We start from the raw sequence: 25378 nt of genomic DNA, 5'->3' as shown, positions 1-25378 counted from the left end.
ATCTTCTAAATCGCAAATGGCTTAAGGAACGTGCAATTCTGACACCACTAAACGTCAAAATTGAGGAAATCAACAAATCTATTCAATAAATGATTCAAACACTTTCACGAACATTCTTCTCCATTGACAAATGTATGAATGAAGACGAAGCGGCAAGCTATCCGGTAGAATATTTAAATTTTTTGAATCCAAACGGAATTCTGCCACACAAATTAGTACTGAAAGTTGGATCTCCCATCATGCTGTTAAGAAATTTGGACCCACCAAAACTGTGTAACGGATCAAGACTAACAGTGAGGGCATTAAATGCTCATGTCATCGAGGCATCGATTCTAACTGGTCCATTTGAAGGCGAGCACGTCTTCATTCCAAGGATTCCATTGAATCCAACTTATATGCCATATTCATTCAAACGATTACATTTTCCTGTTCGGCTTGCATTTGCAATCACCATTAATAAATCGCAGGGACAGTCACTTAAAGTTACGGGCTTGGATTTGACAGACATGCTTCTCACATGGACAGCTGTATGTGGGAATGTCAAGAGCAAAGGATCCAACAAAATTATACATTCTCACCGATGAATAAACAGAAACCAAAAATGTTGTGTATGGAAAAGTGTTGAAATAATCACACTATGAATAAATAATTTGTGATGACTGAATTAGTTAAATTTACTGTTTCGGCTTTTTTCTTTCTTGCAAGCATCAATTTTTTTCAGGGTTTTTCAGTGAAATACTGTAAGGGAATATTACATTAATCCAAGACAAGAATCCAAGTCCCGGGCGAAGCCGGGTAGTAAAGCTAGTACCTATATATAGGACAGCAATGTGTACGTGTTTGTGCGTTTGTATACATCTCGTGCACGGTAAAATTAGCGCAAGGCAGCCGGATTGAGCTGGTTTTTGGAAAATCATTACAATCTGCCGATCAGGGTATCAATTTCAGATTTCCGCTGCTGCTGTTCACAGAGCCTCGTACTTTACACCCCCAAACGAGCGTCTCTTGAGACGTCCAGAGATACCTCTTTCATTACCTCATTCCCGATGAGCCCTCTTTTATCATCCAATGCCCAGCGAACCCAGAGGGGAGTGTACGTACTTCATCACCTAGAGGATAGAGTGTCTCTTCTGAATGGCCGATTGAATGACCAGCTTCCTTTACTGACTGTGTATTTCTGTACAGATTTCATGTTTGTCTATTCACTTGTCCTTCATGCTCGCTTGTCCATGTGCGCCTGTGCGTGTCTATCTGCATGTTCGTCTGTCTGCCTGTCTGTGTGTTGGTTGACGTATTAGTGTGTGCAGTGCAGTGGTTAGCGCGCTGCGCTACGAACCCGGCGGCCCAGGGTCGATTCCTGGTCATGGCCAACACCAGTGACTATTATATGAATCGGTCCTGGGCCTCCCTTATGTCGATTCAGCCCCAAATGAGTACGGTGTGTATATATCGCCACTAAGGAGACAAAGACGGCTGGGCGTGGTGCTGGCCACCAACCCCCTCGTGTGCCGTGCCAGCCTTCATGCTCGCTAACAGCACTTGCCCCAACAGTCTGTTATGGCTATATATGGGAGATCTTGTCTCTTTTTTCATCTGTGTTTGTGCATGCATTGTTTGTTAGTCTGCTTGTCTACGTGTCTATCCAAACGTCTCTCTGTGTGTCAGTCTGCTTGTCCACACAGCTGCCCGCCCGTCTATCTGTGTCAATCTGCGTGTCCACGTGTCTATCCGCACATCTATCTGAATGTCAGTCTGCTTCTCCACATGTCTTTCCGGACCTTTATCTGTGTGTTAGTCTGCTTGTCCACACCTCAACCTGCGTGTCAACCTGCTTGTCCACGTGCCTTATCTGCTTGTTTCAGTTGTTTGTGTGTTCACGTGTGTGTGTGTGAGCACGCGTCCACGTGTGTGTCTCTCTGCTCGCCTCACCTGCTCATCCCTCCGCTGTGTCCCCATGCAGGTCCCGCACGACGACGCCCCCCCGCGGTGCTGCGCTCCCTCCCACCCAGAAACCGTCGCCCCCATCCCGTGCCGCCGGATGCGCAGTGGCAGCTACATGATGGCGATGGAGGGCGACCCTCCCCACCATCACCACCATCAACATCATCACCACCAGCAGCAGCAGCAACAGCAGCGGCAGCAGCGGGGGGGTGCCTCGTCCTCTAGCGCCGCGCCACCGCCGCACCACCAGCACCACAACCACCAGCAGCTGCACAGAGCGGGCAGCCGGAGTAGTGGTGGTGGCGGTGGTGGTGGTGGTGCATCGGAGGTGCCACCGCACCACCGCCGGTCTTCATTGAGGCGGCCTCCATCAATGAGGTGAGCCACCATCAGGAGATAAAGAATACGCAATGAACAGGCAGGAAGTCTATTTTGAATATGTAACGATAATGCAATCGAGAGGGCGCACAATATTTCACGGGCATGAATGACCGACAGCCAGATGATAATAAGCAATCATCCAAACTCCAGTCATCCTTGGCTAGCCATCGAACAAAGACGGCCAATGCATCGTGCGCTGTCAAATGCGCTTCTGCGGCCGTCTGGGACGCTCTTCCGATATTAGGAAGCCACTGGAGCTATGCACTTTTCTATCTGGATTGTAAACTCATTTATTTAGAACTGCTTATTGTATTTAGTTTGTCCTTCCCCCGCACCTCCAATTAGCATGGTTGGCTACATCCAGTCCAAAAAAAGTTAAATATACACACAGAGGGGGGGGGGGTCTTCAAGTGTCTATTTAAAGTCGGCGTAGGTTGAACGCTGCTGCTGGGAATGCGCAGCGGAACGATGATGGCCGCGTTCCACGCGGCGAGGGCTGCCACTGAGACATGACGAGCGGCAGTGACAATGGCACCGGTCCTTTGTGCAGAGTGGAGGGGGTTGTGAGCCGCCACACTGCTGCGAAGAGTTCTAGCCCGAGCTGGAGGGCAGGGTGACAGGAGTGAAGAAAGTCGCAGTGAAACAACCCGAGGTACCGTGGCAGAGGCAGGTGATCTTACAGCTGGCCCTGCAGGCCATGGAAAGCCAGTAGATGGAGCGGAGGGAGGGGAGGGCAGGCGCGGATGGACGACACGGGCGAGATGGTTCATCAAACGTTGGAGTTTCTCAAGGTGGCTTGAAGCTCGAACAAGGACGAAGGGCATGGCCCTGGTGCACTAAATGAAATGGTGGCTCCCTATACAATTTTCTCCCCTGTCTTTGTAGCCCAGCACCTGTGCCCCTCTGGCCGCAGGACCACAATGCAGTCTACACGGCTTGCACACTCGATAGCTAAGCCACCGGGCCATGAAGATAACTTAACCTTGTTCCAGCTGCATTGGTGTGTACTTGGCGTGTTTATGTGTGAGTGTGCGTGCACGTGTGTGGAGTGGTATTGTAACGGCGTCCTGCGAACCTGACATCAAACGGCGATGATGTGTGATGTGTAAACATCAGAACCGGAGAAGACAAATATGGACGGGCATGGCGTTGGAAACAGCCGCACCCTCCTCGTGCACCCAGCTGGACTTCGTTGAGGCGCTCGCTAACAGCACTTACCCCCCCCCGCCCCCCAAGGTCTGTACGTAAGCTACACGGGTTGACTTTTGTCTTTGTGTGCCTGCGTGTCTCAGCTGTCCCCGGCTGCTCAAGGAGGCGAGCTTGAACCGGAGTCTGGACAGCCTGGACCAGGTGGGGATCTCCACGGCGCAGGACGGGCACTCGCACAGCAAGGGCAACACCTGGGGCCAGCACAGCCAGCTGAGTCGGCACGGTCAGGTGGGCGCAAGCAGCCACTTCGTTATCGTTTTGTGTCACCCCGCCGCCCCGCCGCCAGCTGTGCTTTTGACCTGTGACCTGATGAGTACATGTGTGTGTGTATGTATGTGGAGCTTCTTTCGTACCTTACGTAAACAACCGTGCTAATCGGAGGCATGCGGGGGAAGGGCAGCAAACTAAACACAACAAGTAGTTTTGAAGAAATTCGTTTTCAATCTCGATCATTTAAAAGTGCATAGCTGCGGTGACATAGCTCCAACGGAGGTGTTCATTAGTGGTGAATGTAAGGGCGGGGCGATGGGGCGATTTCCCCCCTCCGCTCCCGCCTTGAGATCCATAAAATTAGTATCTTATTGATATCCACCAGGGAAAAGACATGGAATGCTTTAATTGATCGATGGAGGGGGCCCTGTTTAAAAAAATAAAAAGCCTTGGAATTTTTGGTCGCACTACCAGGCCCCTCCACCCCTCACCTTGGGAAGCAATTTTTCTACATCTGCTTCTGGTCCAGATCACCCACCCAGACCTCATCTGATCTGGTCATATCTCAGAGGTCTAAGCAGGCTTGAGCCTGGAGAGGGCCTGGTGCTGTCGACTGCTGCAGGGAGGCGTTGTGGTCAACAGAGGGCAGCGCAGAGAAATATTTTGCATCACCCAGTCACGGATTCATAATGGACCATACCTCGTTCGTATTATATGGAGTACGTTATTATAATTATTATAATCAACAACTATCATTAATTATGTTATAATAATTATTGTTTACATTGTGATATTGCAATAATTATTATGATTATAATGCCACTGGGTGTTTGTTTAGATCATTGTGGAATGCAACTCGAGTAGCCATAGTTCAAGGGAGATTAAAACGTTTGCCCTTCTTTAATATTGCTTTTAGTTTTTTTTTACTTTACGCTCCTTTCATACTTGAATGTTTTGTCTTTTACAATACTCTGGGGTTTTTCTTTTACATTCACACATTACAGTGCGAGCTGGTAACTGGGTCACATTTGATCTTCTGGGAAGTAATGGGGTTTTGTTAAGAAAAAATAAAGACTGGCACACCTCCAACCCCTGAAGTAGTCCTGCAGGCCCAATCCTTGTCTTGATGTCTGGCGAATCTGTCTCTCTACGGCCAATGAATCTGCGCACCTCCAATTAGCATGGTTGGCTACGTACGGTGCGAAAGAAGTTCATGCATACATCTGTCTCCGTACGTCTGATGAATCTGTATCTCCACATCTGGTGAATCTGTCTGTCGACGTCCAATGAATATGTCTCTTTATGTCTGGCGAATCCGTCTCTACTCCTGGCAAATCTCTCTCGCTTGTGTTGATATGAAAATAGGTTTTTCCTCTTATCTGGCAACAAAACAGGTGTTAAGATGTTAAAACACCAAACTGAAACCTTGTGCAAGGAATCATGTCTGCATTAACCACAATATTTGTGGTCAAAATGCAAACAAAAAACATACTCTGATAATATATGCATTGTCTTTGAAACTGATTGGTCCACACCAGAGACAGCTTTCTTTTGAGCCTCATCTCAAACGGTGTTAGACCAGAGGACGCCAAAATTCGTACAGCCAAAATACAATGCACTATCAGAGTAATGAGAGCTCGGGGTGAGCATCTACATCATGGGACCTCCTTTTCCAGTACCAAAATATGAGAATAGGTTTTTCCCCTTTTATCTCGCAACAAAAGGTTTCAGTTTGGTGTTTTAACAACTTAACGCCTGTTTTGTTGCCAGATAAAAGGGGAAAAACCTATTCTCATATTTTGGTACTGGCAAAGGAGGTCCCATGATTGCGTTGATATATTTTATTTGCCTCCTAGAGCCGGGAGCTGGCCGTGCCTGGAGCCGGCCAGGGCCTGGGTCCCAGGGGCTCGCAGGCGATGGAGGCGCTGGACCTGCCTCGCTGCATGCGCACCCGGCGCCACAGCTATCTCTTCGCCATCCAGGCCGGCTGCGAAGACGGCGAAGAAGGCGCGGTAGCGGCGGCGGCGGCGGCAGCAACGGGCCCAGCGGGAAAAATGGGGGGCAGCGCATCCAAGTCGCCCGCTCCGAGTGAGTCGGTGTGGACATCTGTGACCTACTGGACATCTATGGCCCTACTGGGCATTTGTCAAATAGGGCTTGATCGCTCATCGGATTCCTCCAGTCTGAATAAAGATTCAGTTGATTCTGTGGACAGCCTGGGCCGACTGCTCGGATTTAGACGAGGCCATGTCTAATGCCTCATTCGAAGCACGTGACCTGACCCAAGCAGTAGGAGCGTGTTTGCCACAAGTGGCGGAGGTTTTCAGTTTGGGCCTGGCGGCCGCTCAAAATTAATTCTGTGGGTGTATTAACCGTGGATATAAAATCTCCAAAGACGCCTATTGTGCTGGCGCCACGGTCCCCATGTTTGCCAAATTTGTAAAAATGACTCGTAAATTTCTTAATTGGGTAAAATCACGCAGCAACACCGCTCCATACCAGCAGGCTACACTCATCACGTGAACCTTACCAATTATACTAAACAGTAATTTTAAAAAAATTATCGTTTATACATCGAAAACTGTTGTCGTGTCTTTTTTTTGCATGTGCGCTCTTCCGCGCGCACGCCTCTTCTTACCCGCCAGTGGCCACGTACGCCACCGTGTGCCGCAAGTCTCTCCCTCCGCTCCCGCTGAAGTCATCGCACCGCCCATTTGCCGCCAAGGCGTCCACGTCCGTGTCGACGCAGAGCAGCACCGAGTCGACGCAGGATGACGCGCCCCGGCCCTCCAAGGTCGGCGGCGCCAAGGGCGGCGGCTCGGGGGCCGCCGCGGCAGCCTCTACGTCGTCCGTGGCAGCAGCAGCAACAGCAGGAGGTGGTCTCCTTGCACAACCTCCTACGACCCCCGCGGCTCCACCGCCCTCCGAGCGTGGGCAGCAGCAGGGCGGCAGCGGTGGAGGCGGCGGAGGAGGAAGCAGCGGAGGGTCAGGAGGAGGCCCCATCTCGGGCGGGCCACCCGAGCGAAGGCACAGCCAGCGCCGCGCCTCGGAGAAGTCGCGCGACAGGGAGCGCTGGCCGTCGGGTGGCGCCGCCGCCACCGCCGCCGCCGCCGTCGCCGCCACCGTGAAGCTGTCGGCAAAGAGCCCGGCGGCTGATGGGAGCTCGTGGGAGCTGAGCGACTCTCTGGACAGCCTCGACAGCGCCCGGGCCATGGCGGCTAGCGCTGCTGATGGAGTGGCGGCCGCCTCTGCCGCTGCTGGTGGTGGTGGTGGAGTTTCTGCAACGAATCAAGCTGGCGCCGCCAATGTTGGAGCTATCAATGCTGCTGCTATGGGCGCTGCTGGCGTTGCTGGTGGTGCCGGAACAGGAATTGGAGTCGGGAGCGGTGGTGGCGGTGGCAGTTCGAGCGGCCCATCGAGCGGCACAGAGGGCAGGGCAAGGAGCCGCATACACGCGGGGAGCGTCGCGTCGGAGGATTCGGCCACGACGGAGGTGTCGCAGAGGAGCGAGCGTCTCTCCGTGGGTGTGCAGGTGCGTGTGTGAGTACGAGCGTGCAGGTGTGTGTGTGTCTGTGTGAGTGGCCGCGGTACGAACCCGGCGACCGGAGTTCGATTCCCGCTCACAACCAACACCAGTGACAATCATCTGAATCGGTCCTGAGTTTCCCCTAGGTCGACTCAGCCTCAAATGAGTACCTGGTGCAGTGTGTGAACATCACCACGAGGGAGACAAAGGCGGCTTGGCGTGGTGCTGGCACCCACCCCTTCATGTGTCATGCCAGCCTTCATAGGTGTACGCTAACAGCACTTGCCCCAACAGTTTGTTAAGGCTATCAGGGGGATCTTTGTATTTTGTGAGTGTGGAGGTATGTGTGTGTGAGCATGCAGGTGTGTGTGTGTTTGTGTAGTGTTCAACACGGAGGCACACACTCTGGACTGGGAGGCAACACTTTTATTTAACAACTTCCCTAGCGGGTAACACTGAACGTAACTCGGGTTCTATAGTAGGTGATGTGGCTCACTATGTGAGTAGCGAGTTAACTCGAGACGAAGACCCGCAGACAACGAGACTCAGGACCCCGGCTTGATTACACAGACGAGCCAAGAACGCTCTCGGGACTGCCCCTTGATGCACCTGGGCGTGGCCTCGCTCCGCCTTCGGCCACGCCCCCTTCGAGACCTTTCCCGAAGGATCTCGACCGAGCATCACGTGCCCCACTCAGGCTACCACGTCCTCCCTCACCCTCTCTCTCAGGCCATCACCAGGACTATGCCCCCTAGGGCTGGCTGAGATGCCGTACTTACTCTGGTGCTAGAGAGAGGCTCCAGGACGCACGGTTGCACTCCTGTAACAGGAGCTGGCGCGAACACCCGAGTGACACCATTACGTCACTACATTTGTGTGCAAGCGTCTTGTTGAGTGTGTGTGAGTATGCAGATGAGTGTGTGTGCAGGTTAGTGTGCAAATCCCACACAACAGATTAGTGCTTTATAGACCATGGCTTTAGAATTACTCATGCACATTTGCATGTCAATAGTCGTTGATAGCGTGTTAAACTTCCTAGCCTTACTAAGCGCATATAGAATTTCATACTCATGATTTGCATAGAGCATTCTGCTGCGTTCTATGGTGTGCAGCTTAGTCTGCTTTTTACTCGTGTGGTTTATTTTTAAATGGATTTTTATGAATTTATTTCGGTAGCCTTTCCGGCTTATCCATAATTCTGGCTTGGACTCTGCGGTGCCGAGGAGTTGTTATCTCCCTCGCCTGGTACGCAGGAGGTTGTGGGTTCGATCCCGGACCCTGGTAACGCCTGTTGTCTATTTGGAATTTGCGTGTTCTCTCCCTCCGTGATGGTCGTGTGGAATTTTTTCTGGGTTCCTCCGCTTTTGCCCCCCCCCCCTCCACATTTCGATTATTTGGCTGCGACTATCGGCCACTTCGATGAGCTATCACATGTGGCACAGTCGCCTCTGCAAAAGAGTTGATAGCTCAGTGGGCTTTACCCGGTAAATAAAAAATAGTTTAGTTGAAATCTAGTTCGGATTTGTGTGCTTTTATCTTGTCTGTAGCATCCTCACCAGAGGGGAAATTGGCTATACGCGTTGTTGGGTAGAAGCTAGGGCTGAACGATTAATCGATTTCAAATCAAAATCGATATTTGCAACAATGCGATTAGCATATCGCAAAGGCTGCGATCTTTTACGATTTGAAAAGTCCCTATTACTTTCTAATTGGAATTGTTTTATTTTTTATTATTATAATTTTATTGATTTAAGTTAACAATTGTTCTATGTTTGATTGTTCTATTTCAATTACATTTTTTGCATAAATACATGTTGGAAGCAATTCGTACCTTTTAAGTTCTCATCCTGCATTAGAATATATAGAGCAGTTCATATTTTGATGGTATTATGTGCGAATGCTCCATCACATGGTTTAAATCTATTACACAGTGAATATTGAACTGAAGCTTAACTTAAAAATATGTAATTGCAAATCAAATCGTAATTGCAATATCTGTCAGAAAAATCGCAATTAGATATTTTCTCCAAATCGTTAAGCCCTAGTCGATGCGACTCCCAGGACTTTTGGGCTGGCACGTGCACACGCAGCGCCTGCATGAGGACGTGCAGTTCCCCATGCAATTCGGTCGTGAGCGGCAACGCCGCCCACGAACATGAAATGTTTCTTCATCTTGTAAGATGAATCGCTTCTGATAAACATTGCGTTCCTGGGTTTTACAACTCGCCGTGTGATAATTTACAGCTCACTGTGGCGTTTGTAATCCACTTTACAGAGTGCCTGGGATAGCTGTAGACAAGAGATGGAGATGATTGGAGGAGCGAGATGCAGATGAGATGGAGATTGTCATCGATGGTTGTCGTTGATGGTTGTTGATGGCTGGCATTGATGGATGTTGTTGACTTCCGTTGATGATTGTTGTTGATGGTTGTTGGTGGCTGGTGTTGATGGTTGTTGTTGATGGTTGTTGGTGGCTGGCGTTGATGGTTGTTGTTGACGGTTATTGATCGCTGGCGTCGATGGATGTTGTTGACTTCCGTTGATGGCTGGCGTCGATGGATGTTGTTGACTGCCATCGATGGTTGTCGTTGACGGTGAGCCGGTCTTTGTGTCACCACCAGGTGGACACGCCGGACAGCGTGGAGGAAGAAGTCTGCACCCCGGTTCCGTCTCCCGTTGGGAGGTACCAGTCCATCGGTGTGCAGGTGGAGGAGGACCGGAGGTGAGGATCGGCGAGTGATGATTGTGGAGAGGAACTCGTTCAATCCCCGTCTCCATTGGCTGAAGCTGCACTGGGTTTGGGGATTCTGTTGCCTCATCTGAATCAACTTGACCTTAAAATACGTACCTTGTCGCATCCAATGAGTAGCCGGTGTGGTGTGTAAATATCGCCACTGGCGAAACAAAGGCGGCCGGGCGTGGTGTTGGCCACCCACCCCCTCGTGTGCCGTGCCAGTCTTCATAGGTGCTCACGAACAGCACTTGCCCCAACAGTCTGTTAAGGCTATACAGGAGATCTTTGTCTTTGTATTCATGTGGGGAGGTGTAGTGTCGTGGTTATCCCACTGTGCTAGGGGCCCGGTGACCTGAGTTCGATTCCCGTTCATGGCCAACACCAGTCACGATTATCTGAACCAGTCATGGGCCTCACCTAGGTCAACTCAGCAAAAATGAGTACCTGGTGCGGTGTTTAAATATCACCACTGGGGGGATAACGGCGGCCGGGCATGGTGTTGGCCACCCACCCCCTCGTGTGCCGTGACAGTCTTCATAGGTGCTCGCAAACAGCACTTGCCCCAACAGTCTATTCAGGCTTTACGGGGGGGTCTTTGTCTTCCCTTGTCTTTAAACGAGCACCTGGTACAGCATGTAACATTTCAGCACTGAGAAGACAAAGGCGGTCAGGCAAGTGCGCCGTGCCGGGGCGTGAGTAACTCTAACGGAGTGGGCAAAACAAAAAAGAGCGAAGACCCAACAGCTCGGCGTTTTAATTTTGTTCACTCATTTGTCGTGTGGTTTTTTTCCTGTTTTTATTTAGTTTTCGAGCATTGTATTTGGTCTGAAACCACTTCCTTTGTGAGTAATTGAATCAAATACCCCTTTTCTCTGGCTCCTCGAGTTGCGCTGCATGGGAAACATGGTAAGAATATTAAATGATGATGGACACTCGCTGGCAGTCTCAACCTTTTTGGTCTGGCAGCCTCCAAAAGACCACCGGTGCTTACCCTCCCCCGCCAGCAAAACTCCCAACACAGATGTCTCTTGTCGCACACGAGTCACTGTTGTCCACGCCTCTAGCCAGTGCAGTGTTAGTACGGCAGTTGTTTCACGTTGTCCATGAGTGTGTTTTGTCACCGCAAAGCAACCCTGCCGTTCCACATACACATTCTAAGTTTGTGTGTACGTATGTATGTTGCTAATCGGAGGTGTCTCCTGCACAGTATCCACCCCACAGCCTGTGCCCTCCCGGCTGCGGCGCAACCCACTGGTTGAGAACCGCCGGTGTAAGCGTGCACGCGCTGTGCGTATGTGCGTGCGCGTGTACGTGCAGATGCGGGCGCAACACTCGCTCCAACAGCGTGGCGACGAGCGTGCAGGCCGACCTGGAGGTGGAGGAGATCTCCAGGCGCATCTTGGGCAGCGCTCGTAGCCCCGGGGGGCCCGGCTTCCCCGAGCGGCCCTCGTCCTCGTCGTCGGCAAACACCACCGGCGGCACCGGCAACAGCCCGCACCGCAGCTCCCACCGCTCACGCCACGCGGCCAGCCCTCGCTACCGCCAGCACCCGCGGGTGGGAGAGCGCCGCTCGCGTTCGTGCGAGGGTTGGGGCCAGGGTTAGGGCTGTGCAAGGGCTAGGGTTAGGGCGGGAGTTGTGGTTGTGTTCGAGCGAGGGTTAGGGCTAGGGTTACTGCCAGGGCTAGGGCTGTGTTAGAGCTAGGGTTAAAGTAAGGTTAATTCTAGTGTTAGAGCAAAATTAGAGCTAAGTTAGGATTTTGATTTGAAGCTTTCGTGACTGCAGGAATCCATACTCTTTGGTTCTTTCGTTAAAGTCACGTAGGTATAAAATAAAATAAATCACGACGTTTCGGGCGCAACACAAGCGTCTGTCATCTGATGACGGACCTACGTGACTTTATCGAAAGAACCAAAGAGTAAGTTAGGATTGTTTGGGATTTGAACTCGTTCAAACTCGTTCAAATCCCAACCAATCTTAGCGCTATGGTGAAGCCAAGTCTGGTCTTGTGTTGGAGCTTGGGCTATTTTACAGCTAGGCTAGGTGTAGGGTTAGGGCTGGGGCTGTATGGAAACTAGATTAGGTCTAGGGTTGGAGCTATATGAATGTGAGCAGGGGCGGTTTCTTCATTAGGGCGATTGGGCGACGCACCACCAATGTCATTCAACCACCGAGTTTCGCGAGCCGTTACTGTGCCTCTGGATATAGTCCAATCAGCGTCATGCTACGTTCTGTGGAGTACCGCCTCTTTTTGGGCGATTTCACTCCGGCTGAGAATCGCCCAGAGTGTTCCCATAGACTTACATTCAAAGATATGTTTTTTCGAACGGCGGGCGCTGCAATGCATTCTCTATGGCTTCCGGGAGGGCTCGCACTAACGTGCTTACGTCATCATACGTAAGCACGTTTCATCCAACAATATTATTTGTCGCCACCTAGTGGAATCTTTAATAAAAGAAACTGAGTGGATTGTAATAATAGTGAGTATAGAAACAAACAAGATGTATTGTAAGAGTCACTTTATTTTGCATTAATATTAAAGAAGTGAAGTTGCCTTTACATGCTTAAGCTGTTAATTTATCCATTGCATGGGTGGACCTTATCCTTATCAATCATCCAGACATTTGCCCCCCCTGAGAGATTTTGCAGGAGCCGCCACTGAATGTGAGGTTAGGTCTGGGTGATCTGCCTCTGTCATTCTTTGTGTCATTATATTCTCGCCCGTGTCTTTTTTCCCGTCTCGTTGCCCGGCGCCGCCACGTGTGTCGTAGGAGGGACGGCAATGCCACTCTCGCAGCGTGCAGACCCAGACGCACACGCACTCGCACAAGCACGCGCAGGGGACAGCTCGGGCCCCGTCCCCAAGCCCTGCCGTGTCCCCGGGACCCTGGGCCTCGCGTAGTCGCAGCCCCCTTCTCTCCGCGGCCCCGGCCGGGGGAATCCCCATCGCCGGAGTCCCCTCCCCCGGCGCGTCGACGGCCGGTACCTCCGCGGCCAGGGACGCTCACTGGTATCTGGTGCGACTGCGGTCCGAGGGCCAGCGCCTCGACGCGCTGTGCCGCCACGCAGAGGACCTGGCGGAGGACACGGACGTGCCGGAGGAAGGTGACCCCGTGACCCTACGACGACTCATGATATCGTGGCCCCGTGCACACAGATGTGCTTCTGTACTTTTGAAATCTCGATTGAAAACGGATTTCTTTAGAACTGCTTTTTGTGTTTAGTTGGCCTTCCCCCGCACCTCTTGATTAGAACGGTTGGCTATGTATGGTGCGAAAGAAGTTCAACATACGTCCATACATAGACGGCGGCACGAGGAAGTGTGGGGGAATGAGCAACCATATGTAGTCAAATTAGTCAATTAATTGGTAAATGAATGAACAAATAGTTAAGTGAATACATTTTGCGAACAAATGTAATAGTTTTTGTTTTATCCTCTGTGTCTATTGCGTATGGCTGGATGAATAGCAACTCATGGGTTTACGTCCGGATTAGTTAGCTAGGCAGTGGCTTCAGTTGATGCCGCGAAGGTGGCGTTGATAGCGGTTGTGGTTGTCTTGTGCAGCGCTGGGCGTGATCCGCAGCGCCGTGGGCTCCACTCGACTACTGCTCTCCCAGAAGTGGCAGCAGTTCCAGAGGCTTTGTCAGGACAACCTGGTGAGCAAAGCCACACGCACGTCCAGCCCCAATTATACCACCACCACCGTCAACTTGATTTGAACATCAGCTGTGCCTCCAGCATGCACACTCACACCACCTCCAGCGTGAACATCCACATCACCTCCATCGTGCGCACTCACACCACCTGCAGTGTGCACATTCACACCACCTACAGTGTGCACATTCACACCACCTGCATCGTGCACACTCACACCACCTGCAGTGTGCACATTCACACCACCTACAGTGTGCACATTCACATCATCTGTAGTGTGAACATCCACATCACCACCAGCGTGGACATTCACATCACCTGTAGTGTGCACACTCACATCACCTGCAGCATACACGTTACCAACTATGAAAGTAAGTTATATTGTGCTGCTTACAATGTTGACCAGCAACGCATTATATTATTAATTCTGAGTTCAAGCATTAAAATCCAGGTTAAAAGGTAAGATTTTAGAAGTTTCCGCAAGATATTTGATTTTTTTCTTGGCACGCAGTTGGCTGGGAAGCGAGTTTCAAGCCTTAGGCCCCGGCGTACGAGAAGACTCGCTCCCCACGCTTGTTTTTAACATGCGGGACGTCCTCGTCAGAGCTGTCTGCAGAGCGAAAATTAGCCCCCTTATACGAGATCTGCTTTGAGTGTGAGGGTTTTGGACAAGTAGACCGGACATTTGTTTATGTAGGCCATGTGTATTCATAGGGCGCCACCGTGATGGGATGTTAATTACCTCACCTGGTATGCATGGAGTTTGCATGTCATCCCCGTCGTGTGGATATTTATCCGGGTTCTCCGGTTTTACCCTCCACATTTGAAATCGTGCATTGAGAGTATTTGGCTGCTATACATTTCCACATGATAAGCCACTTAATTGAGCTATAATTTGTGGCCAGGTCGCATCCAAAGAAGAGCTGTATAGCTTGGTGGGTCTTACCTGGTAAAATAAAAAAAATGTTAAGAGTTTTAATGGGCAGATATTTTTACACTATCCGGATATGCACTGGGAGCCAGTGCAACATTAACGTGTGTTGTGCACCAGGACCCATCAACAGAGCTGCGCCCCACTGATGAGGACCTGGCCGGCTTCTGGGAGCTGCTGCAGATCCCACTGAGGGATGTGCAACGCCGCTTTGAACAAGTTGAACGTCTGCGAGCGCGTGGCTGGGTCGGCAGCAGCAGAACTCCCTCCCCAGAGGTGCACGCTCATACACAAAGACACAGGGTCACCTGCGTCTGCCTACACGGGCAGTTGGGGTAAGTGCTGTTAGGGAGAACCTTTGAAAGAGGGTGAAAAAACCACACCGGGCCAATGCTGGTGTTTACCGATGTAAGGGATGTCAGGGGAAGGCGGCTCTCCTTTACACCAGGATGCCCAGGACCAGTTCAGATATAACGCTCCACTGGGAATCGGTCGCAGGTTTCCTGGATTGTAGCGCAGCATGCTAATGCCCGTGCCACTGCACCCCACGTTCGTACTAAGGTTATCTATCACCTGTTCTGGTTTTTTTCCAGGATTTGTCTTTATGGGATAGCTGTCATAGCAAATCTGTAAGTCTTGCTGGAACATTGGAAGTCCTGGTTTGTGTCAGTTGCGTAATGACACACCACTCAAGTCAATACACATACATGTAACTCTCCCTTCTTCTGTGAGTTGTTCTTCTTTCCAAGATGTCCCAGTTTTTCGTACCTGAGGTGGTAACCCTAGCTCATACACACACAGAGAGACGTTTGGCAAAGACTAACAAAAAAACTCACTGTCGTCCAAACAGGAGCGGAGCACACCCGTGCCATCATCTGCGTCGCAAACTCCAACCCCTCAGTTGATGGCACCGCCGCTGCCACCCCCGTCGCCGCGGCCCCAGCCCAGGCCCCGTACCAGCATCGCGCAGCAGACGTCCATCGAGACAGCGGAGCCACGAGCCCGCTCGCCCGCCGCGCCCAAGCGGCCCATGGCGTATCGGCAGCGCTCGACGACGGAGAGCAACGAGAGCCTCGACGTGTACCTGCCAGAAGCCCAGACCAGGCTGTAGTGTGCTGGGCCCGCTGAGGCCTTGTCTAGGCTTTTTATTATTATTTATTTATTTTTCATTTTTTTACCTACGTGACTTTACCGAAAGAACTAAGAGTATACTTGTCTAGGCTGTAGTTCACAAGATGTGAGACTCTGGATTGTTTATGGTGTAGTGAACCAGCCACAAGGCACAGACCAGGCTCCAGTGTGCTAAGCCTGAGGCTCAGTCTGGGCTGCATTCCACTTGGTTTGTGGAAATGGGTTGTTTAGGCTGTAGTGCACTTGGCCCAAGTCACAGAGCACTATGCTGCAGTGTGCTAGATGTGAGGCTAAGGCTGTGGCTATGACGCTGTACAGTATGCTACACCTGAGGCCCAGTCCAGGCTTTAATGTGCTTGATGTGAGGTTCTGGGTTATTTATGCTGTAGTGCACCAGGCCAATGGCTCAGTCCAGGTCTTAGCCTACATTGTACATGAAGATCATGCCATTGTGTAACGAGTTTTTAGGCCCAAGTCCTTTGAGCCCAGGTTTAAATTTTGCTAGCATGCTAGGCCTGACGTTGAAACTTGGCTATAGCCTGCATCATGCCTGGCAGCCAGAGGACTATGACTCCAGGATTTAGTCCGCAAGATATGCCCAAGCCTCGGTCAGTTCAGACACTAAGCCTAAGCTTATTGGTGTCCCAGTCAGGGTTTTAATGCCCTGGCTTGTGAACCTTAGTGTAAAGAAGTTTATTGCATCAGATATCTTTAGGCCGCTTGTCCTGAATTAATGTGAGTACATATTTTTTAGGAACGGCACTATGACACCTAGCTGGCTAAACCAGTTCTTGCAAAGGTATTCCAGGATTTCATCATGTGCTTGATTTTCACTTTGATAAACCAACAGAAAGCAACATCGGTGTCTGACGTGCGTGTTGTAAACAATGTAATTTCGCACGGCACTTGTGAAATGCAGAAACAAACGTTAAAAGATTGGTCAAAGAATGGTTTATTTATGTTTTTGCTATAGAGCCAAATCTGGTAGCGGAATTGTCATTGTGGATGGATGCATCAAATGCTGCTTAGCACCACGTTGACACAAATTAAACATTTCCAATTTGGCGGTGACCTAAGAGCCGTAAGTCTCTTCTCGTGCCCATTCCATTGCCGAAATGGCTGTCTCCTGCAGCTTATATTTTGAATACACAAAATGGCTCCTCTTTCCTCAGCCTTGGGGCTGCTTGCTTGCTTGTCTTTTTTTTGTGCGCAAAACTTAGAAATCAACGAATTTCTTCTTGTGACAAAGATTGAGCAGGCCTTTTTTTAGATTGTTGCATTCTGCCAATCAGTCCGAAGGTTCAGTTGTGGAGTTGTCTCCGATTTGGCTTTCACTTTAGTGAAATCGGTTTAAGGTTGTTGAGGTGGCCGGGTGGTTTTGGTGATTCATACCATCCATGTTTGAGCTCCAAGCCAGCACTGTTGAGAACCTTCGTTAGAATCTAGGCAGTTGCCTGAGATTGCGCCAGTTTCTTCAGCGAGCGTTTTTGTTGGTCTCAGCCTGGCCACCAATGACTACGCAAAAAAAAAAAACTTGTTTCATAAAATTGCTCGTTCACTTTATTTGGTATGCTCAAGTCCTGGAGGGCTCAATATATATATAGTGGACACGTGGTGAGCCGCTCTCCAGAAAGCGTGGAGGGGTGCCCTCCAGTGGTTACAGCAAAGACGGTGGCCCATCGAAGTGTCGTCCGCCTATGGAAAGAGATTCTGTGGTGTCTCGTCTGGGGTCCGGGGTCCCAACCGCGTTGAAGGATAACCCCGCTGTGTCCGTTCGAGTCTCTGGAATGCGCACGTCTTTCCCACCCCCCCGCCCCCCCCCCGTGTCACAGACAGCTCGACTGGCACATTGGGTTGCGATGAAGTGATCACGCTCTTGGACAGGATGCTTGCTACAAGTGGGAAACTCCTTTGAGCCGATCAGAACCTGGAGATGGAGACTGCCTTGTATTTTACACCTCTCGCCCTCGTTGTACAACATCTACCATATGTCTACCTCTGCTGTGTAGCCGACATCTCTTAATATCTCTCTGCCGCGTATATTTAACATCTTTGCCTTGTGTCTTACATATCTTTCTGCCTTGATAACGATGCTCTCTCCAGTTTAGTTTTAAGTCCGTGTTTTCCCTATATTGATTTATTTTATTATAAATCGACCACTAATCCAATTTGACTTCAAGTCTGTCACTCGTAGACCATGCATGGCTCTCATTGATTTTACTGCCATCCGCATTAAAAGGTAAAAATAAATAAAAGAAAAAATATCGTGTTGCACGTGTTTATGATCCTGTTGAGTTAGTATGTTTTCCACGTAAGCGTGACTCGATCGCATACTGTTAAACCATTTTCGGTATTCACATGTATGCTACACGTGCATCATATGTTTGGCATGCCTTACATTGGAAGTGTTAATGAACTTAATCGAATTTAGGTTTTGAAAGATTTGATCAAATTTTATGATATTATCTCACAAATTTAAAATCACACATTCAAATGTTTGATAATATTTGTCATGTCATTTTTGATGTTCGTTTTCGTGCTTTGAAGGTGTCCTGTTTGCACTTCTTTTCAACGCCTCGTTTCTTTTCTCGTCCTGTTTTGTTTCTCAGACAAAGCTAAAGGAATCGCGCGTCCCAACACGATAAATTCCAAGACACCACGGGATTTTGGCGCACGTCGGAGGTGCGTGGGAAGGACAACAAAACTAAACACAAAAAGCAGTTCTAAAACTCATTTCTTGAGAACTGCTTTTCGTGTTTAGATTGGTGTTCTCCCCCCCCCCCCTCCCACCGCCGATTCGCACGGTTGGCTACGTACGGTGCGAAAGAAGTTCAACATACATGTCACGTGGACACCGCGTACAGACTCGTGCCGTTTCCCAAACGGCATCGTTTTCATTGAATCGTCTTTTTCTGTTCGCATAGGGGGGCGGTGGTGGGGACGGCGGTGGCCGTGGTCAACCTGGCCGGGCGGTTGGCACAGCTCACTACTTGCCACCGATTGAAGTTTTTCACCAGTTCGATTTCTACCACTGTCGCCCCACACCAACCCCCTCCCGCCCCGGGGATAACTTAATTTTTCATGAACACAAACCAAAGCTCTGAAGTGCACGTTAAACACGATGCAGACACACTATTCGGCAAATACAATTTATAACAAAAAACATTCGCGTTAAGATAAGTCGTTCCGGCCTCCCAAGGTATCCCTTGCTATCGAGACTTTAATCTCACCGGCGATTCTGACCCAGTTAAATAAAGGACGATCGTTCGTCCATCCATTCACTCACGGACATGTGCTGTACGTCAGCTGTGCATCTGTATTGACTAAAAGGCGTACTGTATTGATTACTATGCGCGTTACTTGTAAATATTGATTAAAGGGCTTCAATGAGCATAAACATCATTACAGTATATATATAAATACGTAGGCTAGTACCATTCAGGTAGTTATGCAAAACGAGTCGGTTGATAGATCAACGGTGGTTAGGAGTCCAGACAGGTGTCCCAAGTTTCTCCAGCGATCTTTCGAGCACTGGGCTTGGCCACACTCGCCCCCTGTTGTCGATCCTGAGCCAGTGGTGGAAATTCCACGTTCCGCTGGTGGGTTTGCCCAATGTTTTGTGCTTTATTAACGCAACCCACGAGCATCTCTGTGCGCCACGTGCTGAAGCCTAGCCAGGTTGGAAGCTATTTTAGCCACCGATGATGATGATGATGGGGCTGAGTCAAACCCTGGCCAGGATTCAAACTCGTCGAACCCTTAGGTCTGTACGATCGTGTTCCCCAAGTATTCTGCCGACTTGGCTGACCCAACCGTGGCGGGGTATGGAGATAAATAGGTGTACTTTGGTGTACACTTTACATACAACCTGAATAGGAGTATTATTTAGGACATTCAGTATCTCGGTGCAAGCAATAGAAACGTGTTATATAGTGTGTGTATATATAACGTGCACAGTATGTATGCCGCAGACGTCATTGAAAGACTAAACATACACACACACACAATTGATAACGAAGTTGCTCACGTGATCATACACACGTTGATTGAATGTGTGCAATAATGAACAGGAATATATTTTTTTGTTATCTGACTGTTGTTATTGCAGTATTTTTTCTTAGCCTGTATATGATCACTAACTTACCAGCCACTTGCCAAATACATATATATACACACACAATATATATAATAAAAGGCCAAATAGAGAATGTACTTTAAACATGTATTTTATCCCCAAACAATGAAATGTAAACGTGTTTTTATTTTACCTTGTTTTAATCCTCGTTTCATGATGATTTACGATCCACACAAAGTATATGCTAAATGGGAGTATTTAATTTAAGATACAGTAACTGTAAAATGTAACATAATGTGATCTCCGGTCGGTGACAATTCCAGTCATCTCGGGGGTAATGTGTGCGAGACGAGAGATAAATATATATTACTACAGCGCCACGTTGTCGTGAACAATCGGTCGGCAAATCATTTTGGGAGATATTAATAAGGTGTTTGATGTCATCGTCTTGGTGACGCTGACCTGGCTTGATTGTCAGCCACCTGATTTAGGAAGACAGAGCAACAATTGGTGATGTAGAACCGCCCTATAACCAAAATCACCCGCAAATTAATGCGCGCACTTATCATCAGGTCTCAGTAGGCTAAGCAAAATGGGGCCTGCATAGTACTTGGATGGGCTGCCACCATGCGTTATCTGGTTGTTCTTGGCTTATGCGAGGTGGTGAGGGGGGTGGAGAACCAGAGGGGGGCAGCACAACAACAACAAAACATACGTTGTGCTATACTTCAATGCTCCCCGCACTCTCAACCAAACCTGCACTGACCAGCGTGGTGAAGCATGGTCAAATAAAGCCACGTGGCAGTGGATTCACGAAAGGGGATGTATATATAATGTACACAATGCGAATTAGAGTGTTGCTATCTTACGTGACAATAGTGGTAGCCTCGCTTTGACAATTGGGCACCCGTGGTTAAAGGAGTTAAAGTTTTTAAACCACTTTTGGTTTGGTTTGCTCTGGGCACATTTCCCAGAAAGTGACTGTCCCTGTTTCAAATATTGTAGCCTTATGCTCGACCCGGCCTGATGATACGGCAAAGGGTGGGGGGGGGCTGAGTAGATTTCAAGTTGATGTTTTACGCAGGTGACAACTTCAGAGGCCAGGATGAGAGTCTCATTTGCAAGAGTGGCCAAAAGGGGTCACCAAAATTACGAAAGGTCAAACAAATGAATTAAACGCTGCAATAAAGCAAATAGAAATCAGGGCAGCAGCAACAACAATCAATGTTAAATAAATACATGTCCCGTAGCAAGACTGATCATCGTGCAATTTACAATCGGTCGTGAGCGGGGTTGGCAGAAGAGGGAAAGGGGCCCAACGTCACAAAGAAAGCGAGGAGGCCACTCCCTTTGTGGGTGGTGCTAGTGGAGGAGTGGGCGGTGGCTATACCAAGTAGGCAGGGCTTAGGGAGGGAGAGGCTGTCAGCTCCATTAACGTGCCCTGGCTGAGCCCTCCCAGATAAAATGTTCTTTGAAGCAATGCGGTGGTGCATCTCCCATCAACACAGGATGTGTAACACTGGCGAGCATGCTGGCCGGGTGATGTCCCTGGCGTCTCCCACAATGACTTTCCGTCTGACTGCTCGCAGGGTCTTGGCGTGTAATAACGGTGTAACGATTAATATCTCGGTGGCGCCGTGACGGTGTGCGCTAGCTGCCACGTGGCTCTCAACCCCCTTCCTCCTTTCCCCACGTTCCCTTTCCGTGTGCATGAAGCGTCGTCGGTCATTCCCCCACTCCCCCTCTCTCGTCTGTCACGCCACCGTCACGGCACGCGGCGAGGGAGGGGGGCTGCTGAGCAGGGGGGGCAACCGGGTTGGACCCCAGGTTGATGTTCCACGTGATTTCTGGAATGGGTCCTTTTTGCATCCAGGGTACAGTTTCGGTAGGTTATTTCTGACCACTGAGTCCCACGTTGGGCCAGGTGGGTCTTGTAATAAGTCCCGGATGGGTTTGTGGCGAGTGCAAGGTGGGTCTAGGCTGAAACCGTAGGTGGTTCTGGGTGAGTCCGGTTTGCGTTCAGGGTATAATCTCGGTCGGTGTCTCTACCGGGTCCCCCATGTGGGTCCACGTGGTTCTGGAGCGAGTCCCAGGTGGGTATGGTTGAGTCCTAGTTTGATCCGTATGAATCCGGGTGGGGCTGGGCAAGTGCAGTTTTTGTTACAGGGTATGGTCTCAGTCGGTATTTCTACTGAGTTCCATGTTTATCACATGGGTCTTGATTGAGTACAAAGTAGGTCGAGGTAGGTCCGTGTAAATCAGAGCGATTTTCACGTGGGTCTGGGCGAGATGGCTTTAGGTTGCCCACAATTGAATCTGGAACAATCGTAGACGAGTCTGGGTAACTTCCACATGGGCTCGAATGAGTCCCTGTTAGGTATCGGTCCTCTATGGGTCTGGGTAGGCGCCGTCCCGGGGCTGCGTCTAACACGAACCACTATGCGAATCCAACCGAAACCCAGCTCGGGCCCCCACTTATTCAGCAGCACGCTTGATGTGTATGTACCACGGCAAAACAGTGTTTAAATAAAGATAATTTATTATTATTGTTTTTGGTTGTTGGTGGCTCTGTTCATGGTGCTGATAATGCTGCTGCTGCTGCTGCTGGTGATATTGACGCTGATTATGGCAGTGCCTGGTACTGACGGTGCTGCTGGTATTGCCGCTGATGACGATGCTGGTGCTGATGACACTGATGCCCATGATAACCAGGTGATGCCGGTGTTAGGGATGGCAATGCTGATGATGCTCAGATAAAGATGCAGGCGATGCTTTGTTTATGGTGGTGCTGCTGCATCTGTAAATCATCTCAGTCGCCCTATAACCCCTGGGTCCGTCCCGTGACCTGCCCACAACGAGCCTTTGATACTTCACGTGGCCGCAAGGTGCACCTAACCTGACACAAGGGCCGTGATGACGTTACCGTCACTTAGTGGCGAACGGTTGTTGGTGCTGCTGCTGCTGACGATTTAGCAAGTGATTCTGGTGCTGAGGTTGCAATTGGTGAAGATGTTTTATGTTGATGTTAATTGTGATGTGTTGGTAGTACTGTACTACCAACACTTCATCACTGTCCACATTAAATATAATTGGTGATCATTGCATTAATTTCGCGTGTCTTGTTTTCTGGCTCTCAATTTATATTTTTCCATATATATCTCAGCAAATTTTTTCCATTTTTGGCAATATTAATGTCTCAATATGTTTTCATTTGAGAGAGATTTGATTGTTCAATCAATTACCTTTTTTATATAGTCAACCAAAATATCGGCAAATCTGTATTTTACCTGAATGAATCTGGTAATGTTGCGTTGGGTGTGTTGGCAGTGGTGTACAATCACAATTAACAACAACCAAAACTCAACACGTTTGTCAATAACACTGTGGCCTTCAAAGGTAAAATATATAATAGGCAACGATTTGGCCAATGGCCGAGTCTATATATATAATGGCCTAAACGTCGCCGATTATATTTTATTCATTTGGAGGCGACGTGTTAACCAATTGCCAAAACGTTGCCTTTTATATATGTTTCCCTTTTAAGGCCACAGTGTTGTTGACGAATGTGTTTCACGTGAATAATTTTCTACAATATGATTAATGAATGGTCTAAACCAGGGGTCGGCAACCAAAATAACAAGAAGAGCCATTTCTTTCCAATTCGGTACAAAATTCAGTATTTCAAGAGCCGCAATGCATCTGAGTACATACTGTACATACGTACATATCGTCAAGAAGCAGCCCGTAAAGAGCCGCATGCGGCTCCGGAGCCGTAGGTTGCCGACCCCTGCTCTAAACAGTATATGTGGTCGATGGTAGAGAAACCTTTCCAAAACCGGGATTGCTCTGGTGGCTGGTTGGCCTCTATTTAAGTTATATTTATATTCTGTAATCGCAATGATATCAGTGAACAATTGATATCGTGCGACGATAAGAGGCTAATAGGACTCTCATTCTTCAAGTGAGTTTGATCACCCTATTTAGTAGAATAATAATTGAGGCCTCATTCCACGATTGAAGTGTCAATGCTTTGTTTAGGGATTAAAAAAATAGGACCGCTAATTTAGTTCCTATAACTGGCCCCTCTTCTTGAACTATTTTGACAGTTATCCACTTACACCATCTGCTTCCGGGAGATTTATTTCCATTCCTTTTTATTCTGCGAAGGACATCTTCATGCGCGACACATGTAACTTCCTCCTTTTCGTCTGAAAAAAAACCAGGGCAAATTTCTGGAATTGAAAAAAGCACAGCACGTGGGCTTAGACAGGGCACGTCATGGCTCGAAGGGATGATAGCCGATGGCCGAGACTCGGGACGGAGTGGCAGTCAAAGGTGAGAAAAGCCACCCAACAAGATGACGTTTCACGTGGAAATAAAAGCGATCATTTCGCCGGTAGGAGCAGATATATGTCTTGTTGCATTGCGGAATGGTGAGAGATGTTGACGACGTGGGGGTTAGGGGGGGGGGGCCTTCATCCTGCAGTGGATAGATCGTAGCTCATGTTGCTGCTGATTATGGCATTCACTTATATCGCTACATACATCTGCATAAAGCATAGAACCTCTATCCCGTGACGTCATCGCATTCAGCATCGCGATTCCGATTCCACGTGAATCGGAGCCGAATCGCGGCGTAAAGCGATTGCAAAAATGTCATCAAAATTAGTCCTGAATTGTAAACCTAATGAAGCAATATATATATTTTAATGAAGCACAGTGAAAGAGCGGTGTATAACATAAAGTTACGATACAATTCGATAGTTGTAAAAAGAATAGTGCATGTTAACACGATGCAACTTGACAAACGTGAATTAAATGTAAAGTACATATCATCCGAAACAATGTATTTTTGTGAACTATAATTTAACAAATTTAATTGATGAAATTTTAAACAGTAATTGTATTTTTCTCTCGCTAAATGTAACCCCTTCATTGTAAAACCATTCTAACTGCTAGTTAAAACAACAGTAAAAAAAACTAAATATATAGAACAACTATGATCACACATGATCATTATTATGATTACAGAATTATTAATATTTTTTTTTAAACACAATATTTGGTGTCAGAAAGCACCTCCATCGTGGAGCAATGGAATCTGTTCGTGTGCCGCTGCTCAGCGGATTCTTCCATCGCATGTACAAGAGATGGCCGTGAATTCGGGTGGCCTTCATCCAGCGGTAGATTAACCACGGCTGCTTGCTGCTACTGCTGTCGATGACTGCGTAGCAAAAAAACAAAATGTTGTCCCTGGGTAGGAAGTGTTATTTCCGAATTGCTTATGCCTAAAAAGTAGAGAAAATGGCTATTATTCCCCACAAACTTTGCCTGTTGTGACCAGGACAGTGATATTTTGAAATGCACCTATTTTCAATGAGAAAACGTATGCATTTGCGTCATTCCTTCACGTAAAGTCCTGGTCACAAAAGCAACGTTTGTGGGGAATAATAGCCATTTTCTCTACTTTTTAGGCATAATCAATAAGAAAATAACACTTACTACCCAGGGACAAAAATTGTGTGACACAGTGCATGATTCGAGTGATAATCAGGAACGCATCATCTCGATTTCGGAGTCGTGCGCG

General features: G+C 48.8%; 1 protein-coding gene and 1 long non-coding RNA gene across 7 annotated transcripts in view; one reads left to right on the top strand and one right to left on the bottom strand.

Moving 5' to 3' along the window:
- Positions 1-22887, top strand: part of LOC144940676 (uncharacterized) — a 52571-nt gene extending 29684 nt beyond the window's left edge. For all 6 annotated transcript variants that reach the window (XM_078866969.1, XM_078866973.1, XM_078866972.1 and 3 more), the window contains exons 4-13: positions 1961-2319; positions 3615-3759; positions 5598-5829; positions 6387-7273; positions 9889-9989; positions 11319-11556; positions 12771-13104; positions 13565-13656; positions 14706-14861; positions 15436-22887. In XM_078866969.1, the coding sequence (XP_078723095.1) occupies positions 1961-2319; positions 3615-3759; positions 5598-5829; positions 6387-7273; positions 9889-9989; positions 11319-11556; positions 12771-13104; positions 13565-13656; positions 14706-14861; positions 15436-15696 (2805 nt within the window). In that variant the 3' untranslated portion in view covers positions 15697-22887. The remainder of the gene's footprint in view (positions 1-1960; positions 2320-3614; positions 3760-5597; positions 5830-6386; positions 7274-9888; positions 9990-11318; positions 11557-12770; positions 13105-13564; positions 13657-14705; positions 14862-15435) is intronic.
- LOC144940680 (uncharacterized) lies at positions 12991-15505 on the bottom strand. The gene is made up of 3 exons (XR_013639156.1): positions 15422-15505; positions 13484-13653; positions 12991-13073 (listed from the first exon to the last, which is right to left on the bottom strand). It is a non-coding gene; the product is annotated as an uncharacterized LOC144940680 (long non-coding RNA).
- Positions 22888-25378: the final 2491 nt, after the last annotated feature.

Source organism: Lampetra fluviatilis, chromosome 23 (genome assembly GCF_964198595.1).
Source record: "Lampetra fluviatilis chromosome 23, kcLamFluv1.1, whole genome shotgun sequence".
NCBI lineage: Eukaryota > Metazoa > Chordata > Hyperoartia > Petromyzontiformes > Petromyzontidae > Lampetra > Lampetra fluviatilis.
Note: the sequence above shows the minus strand (reverse complement) of the source record. Positions and strands in the feature narration are given on the sequence as shown.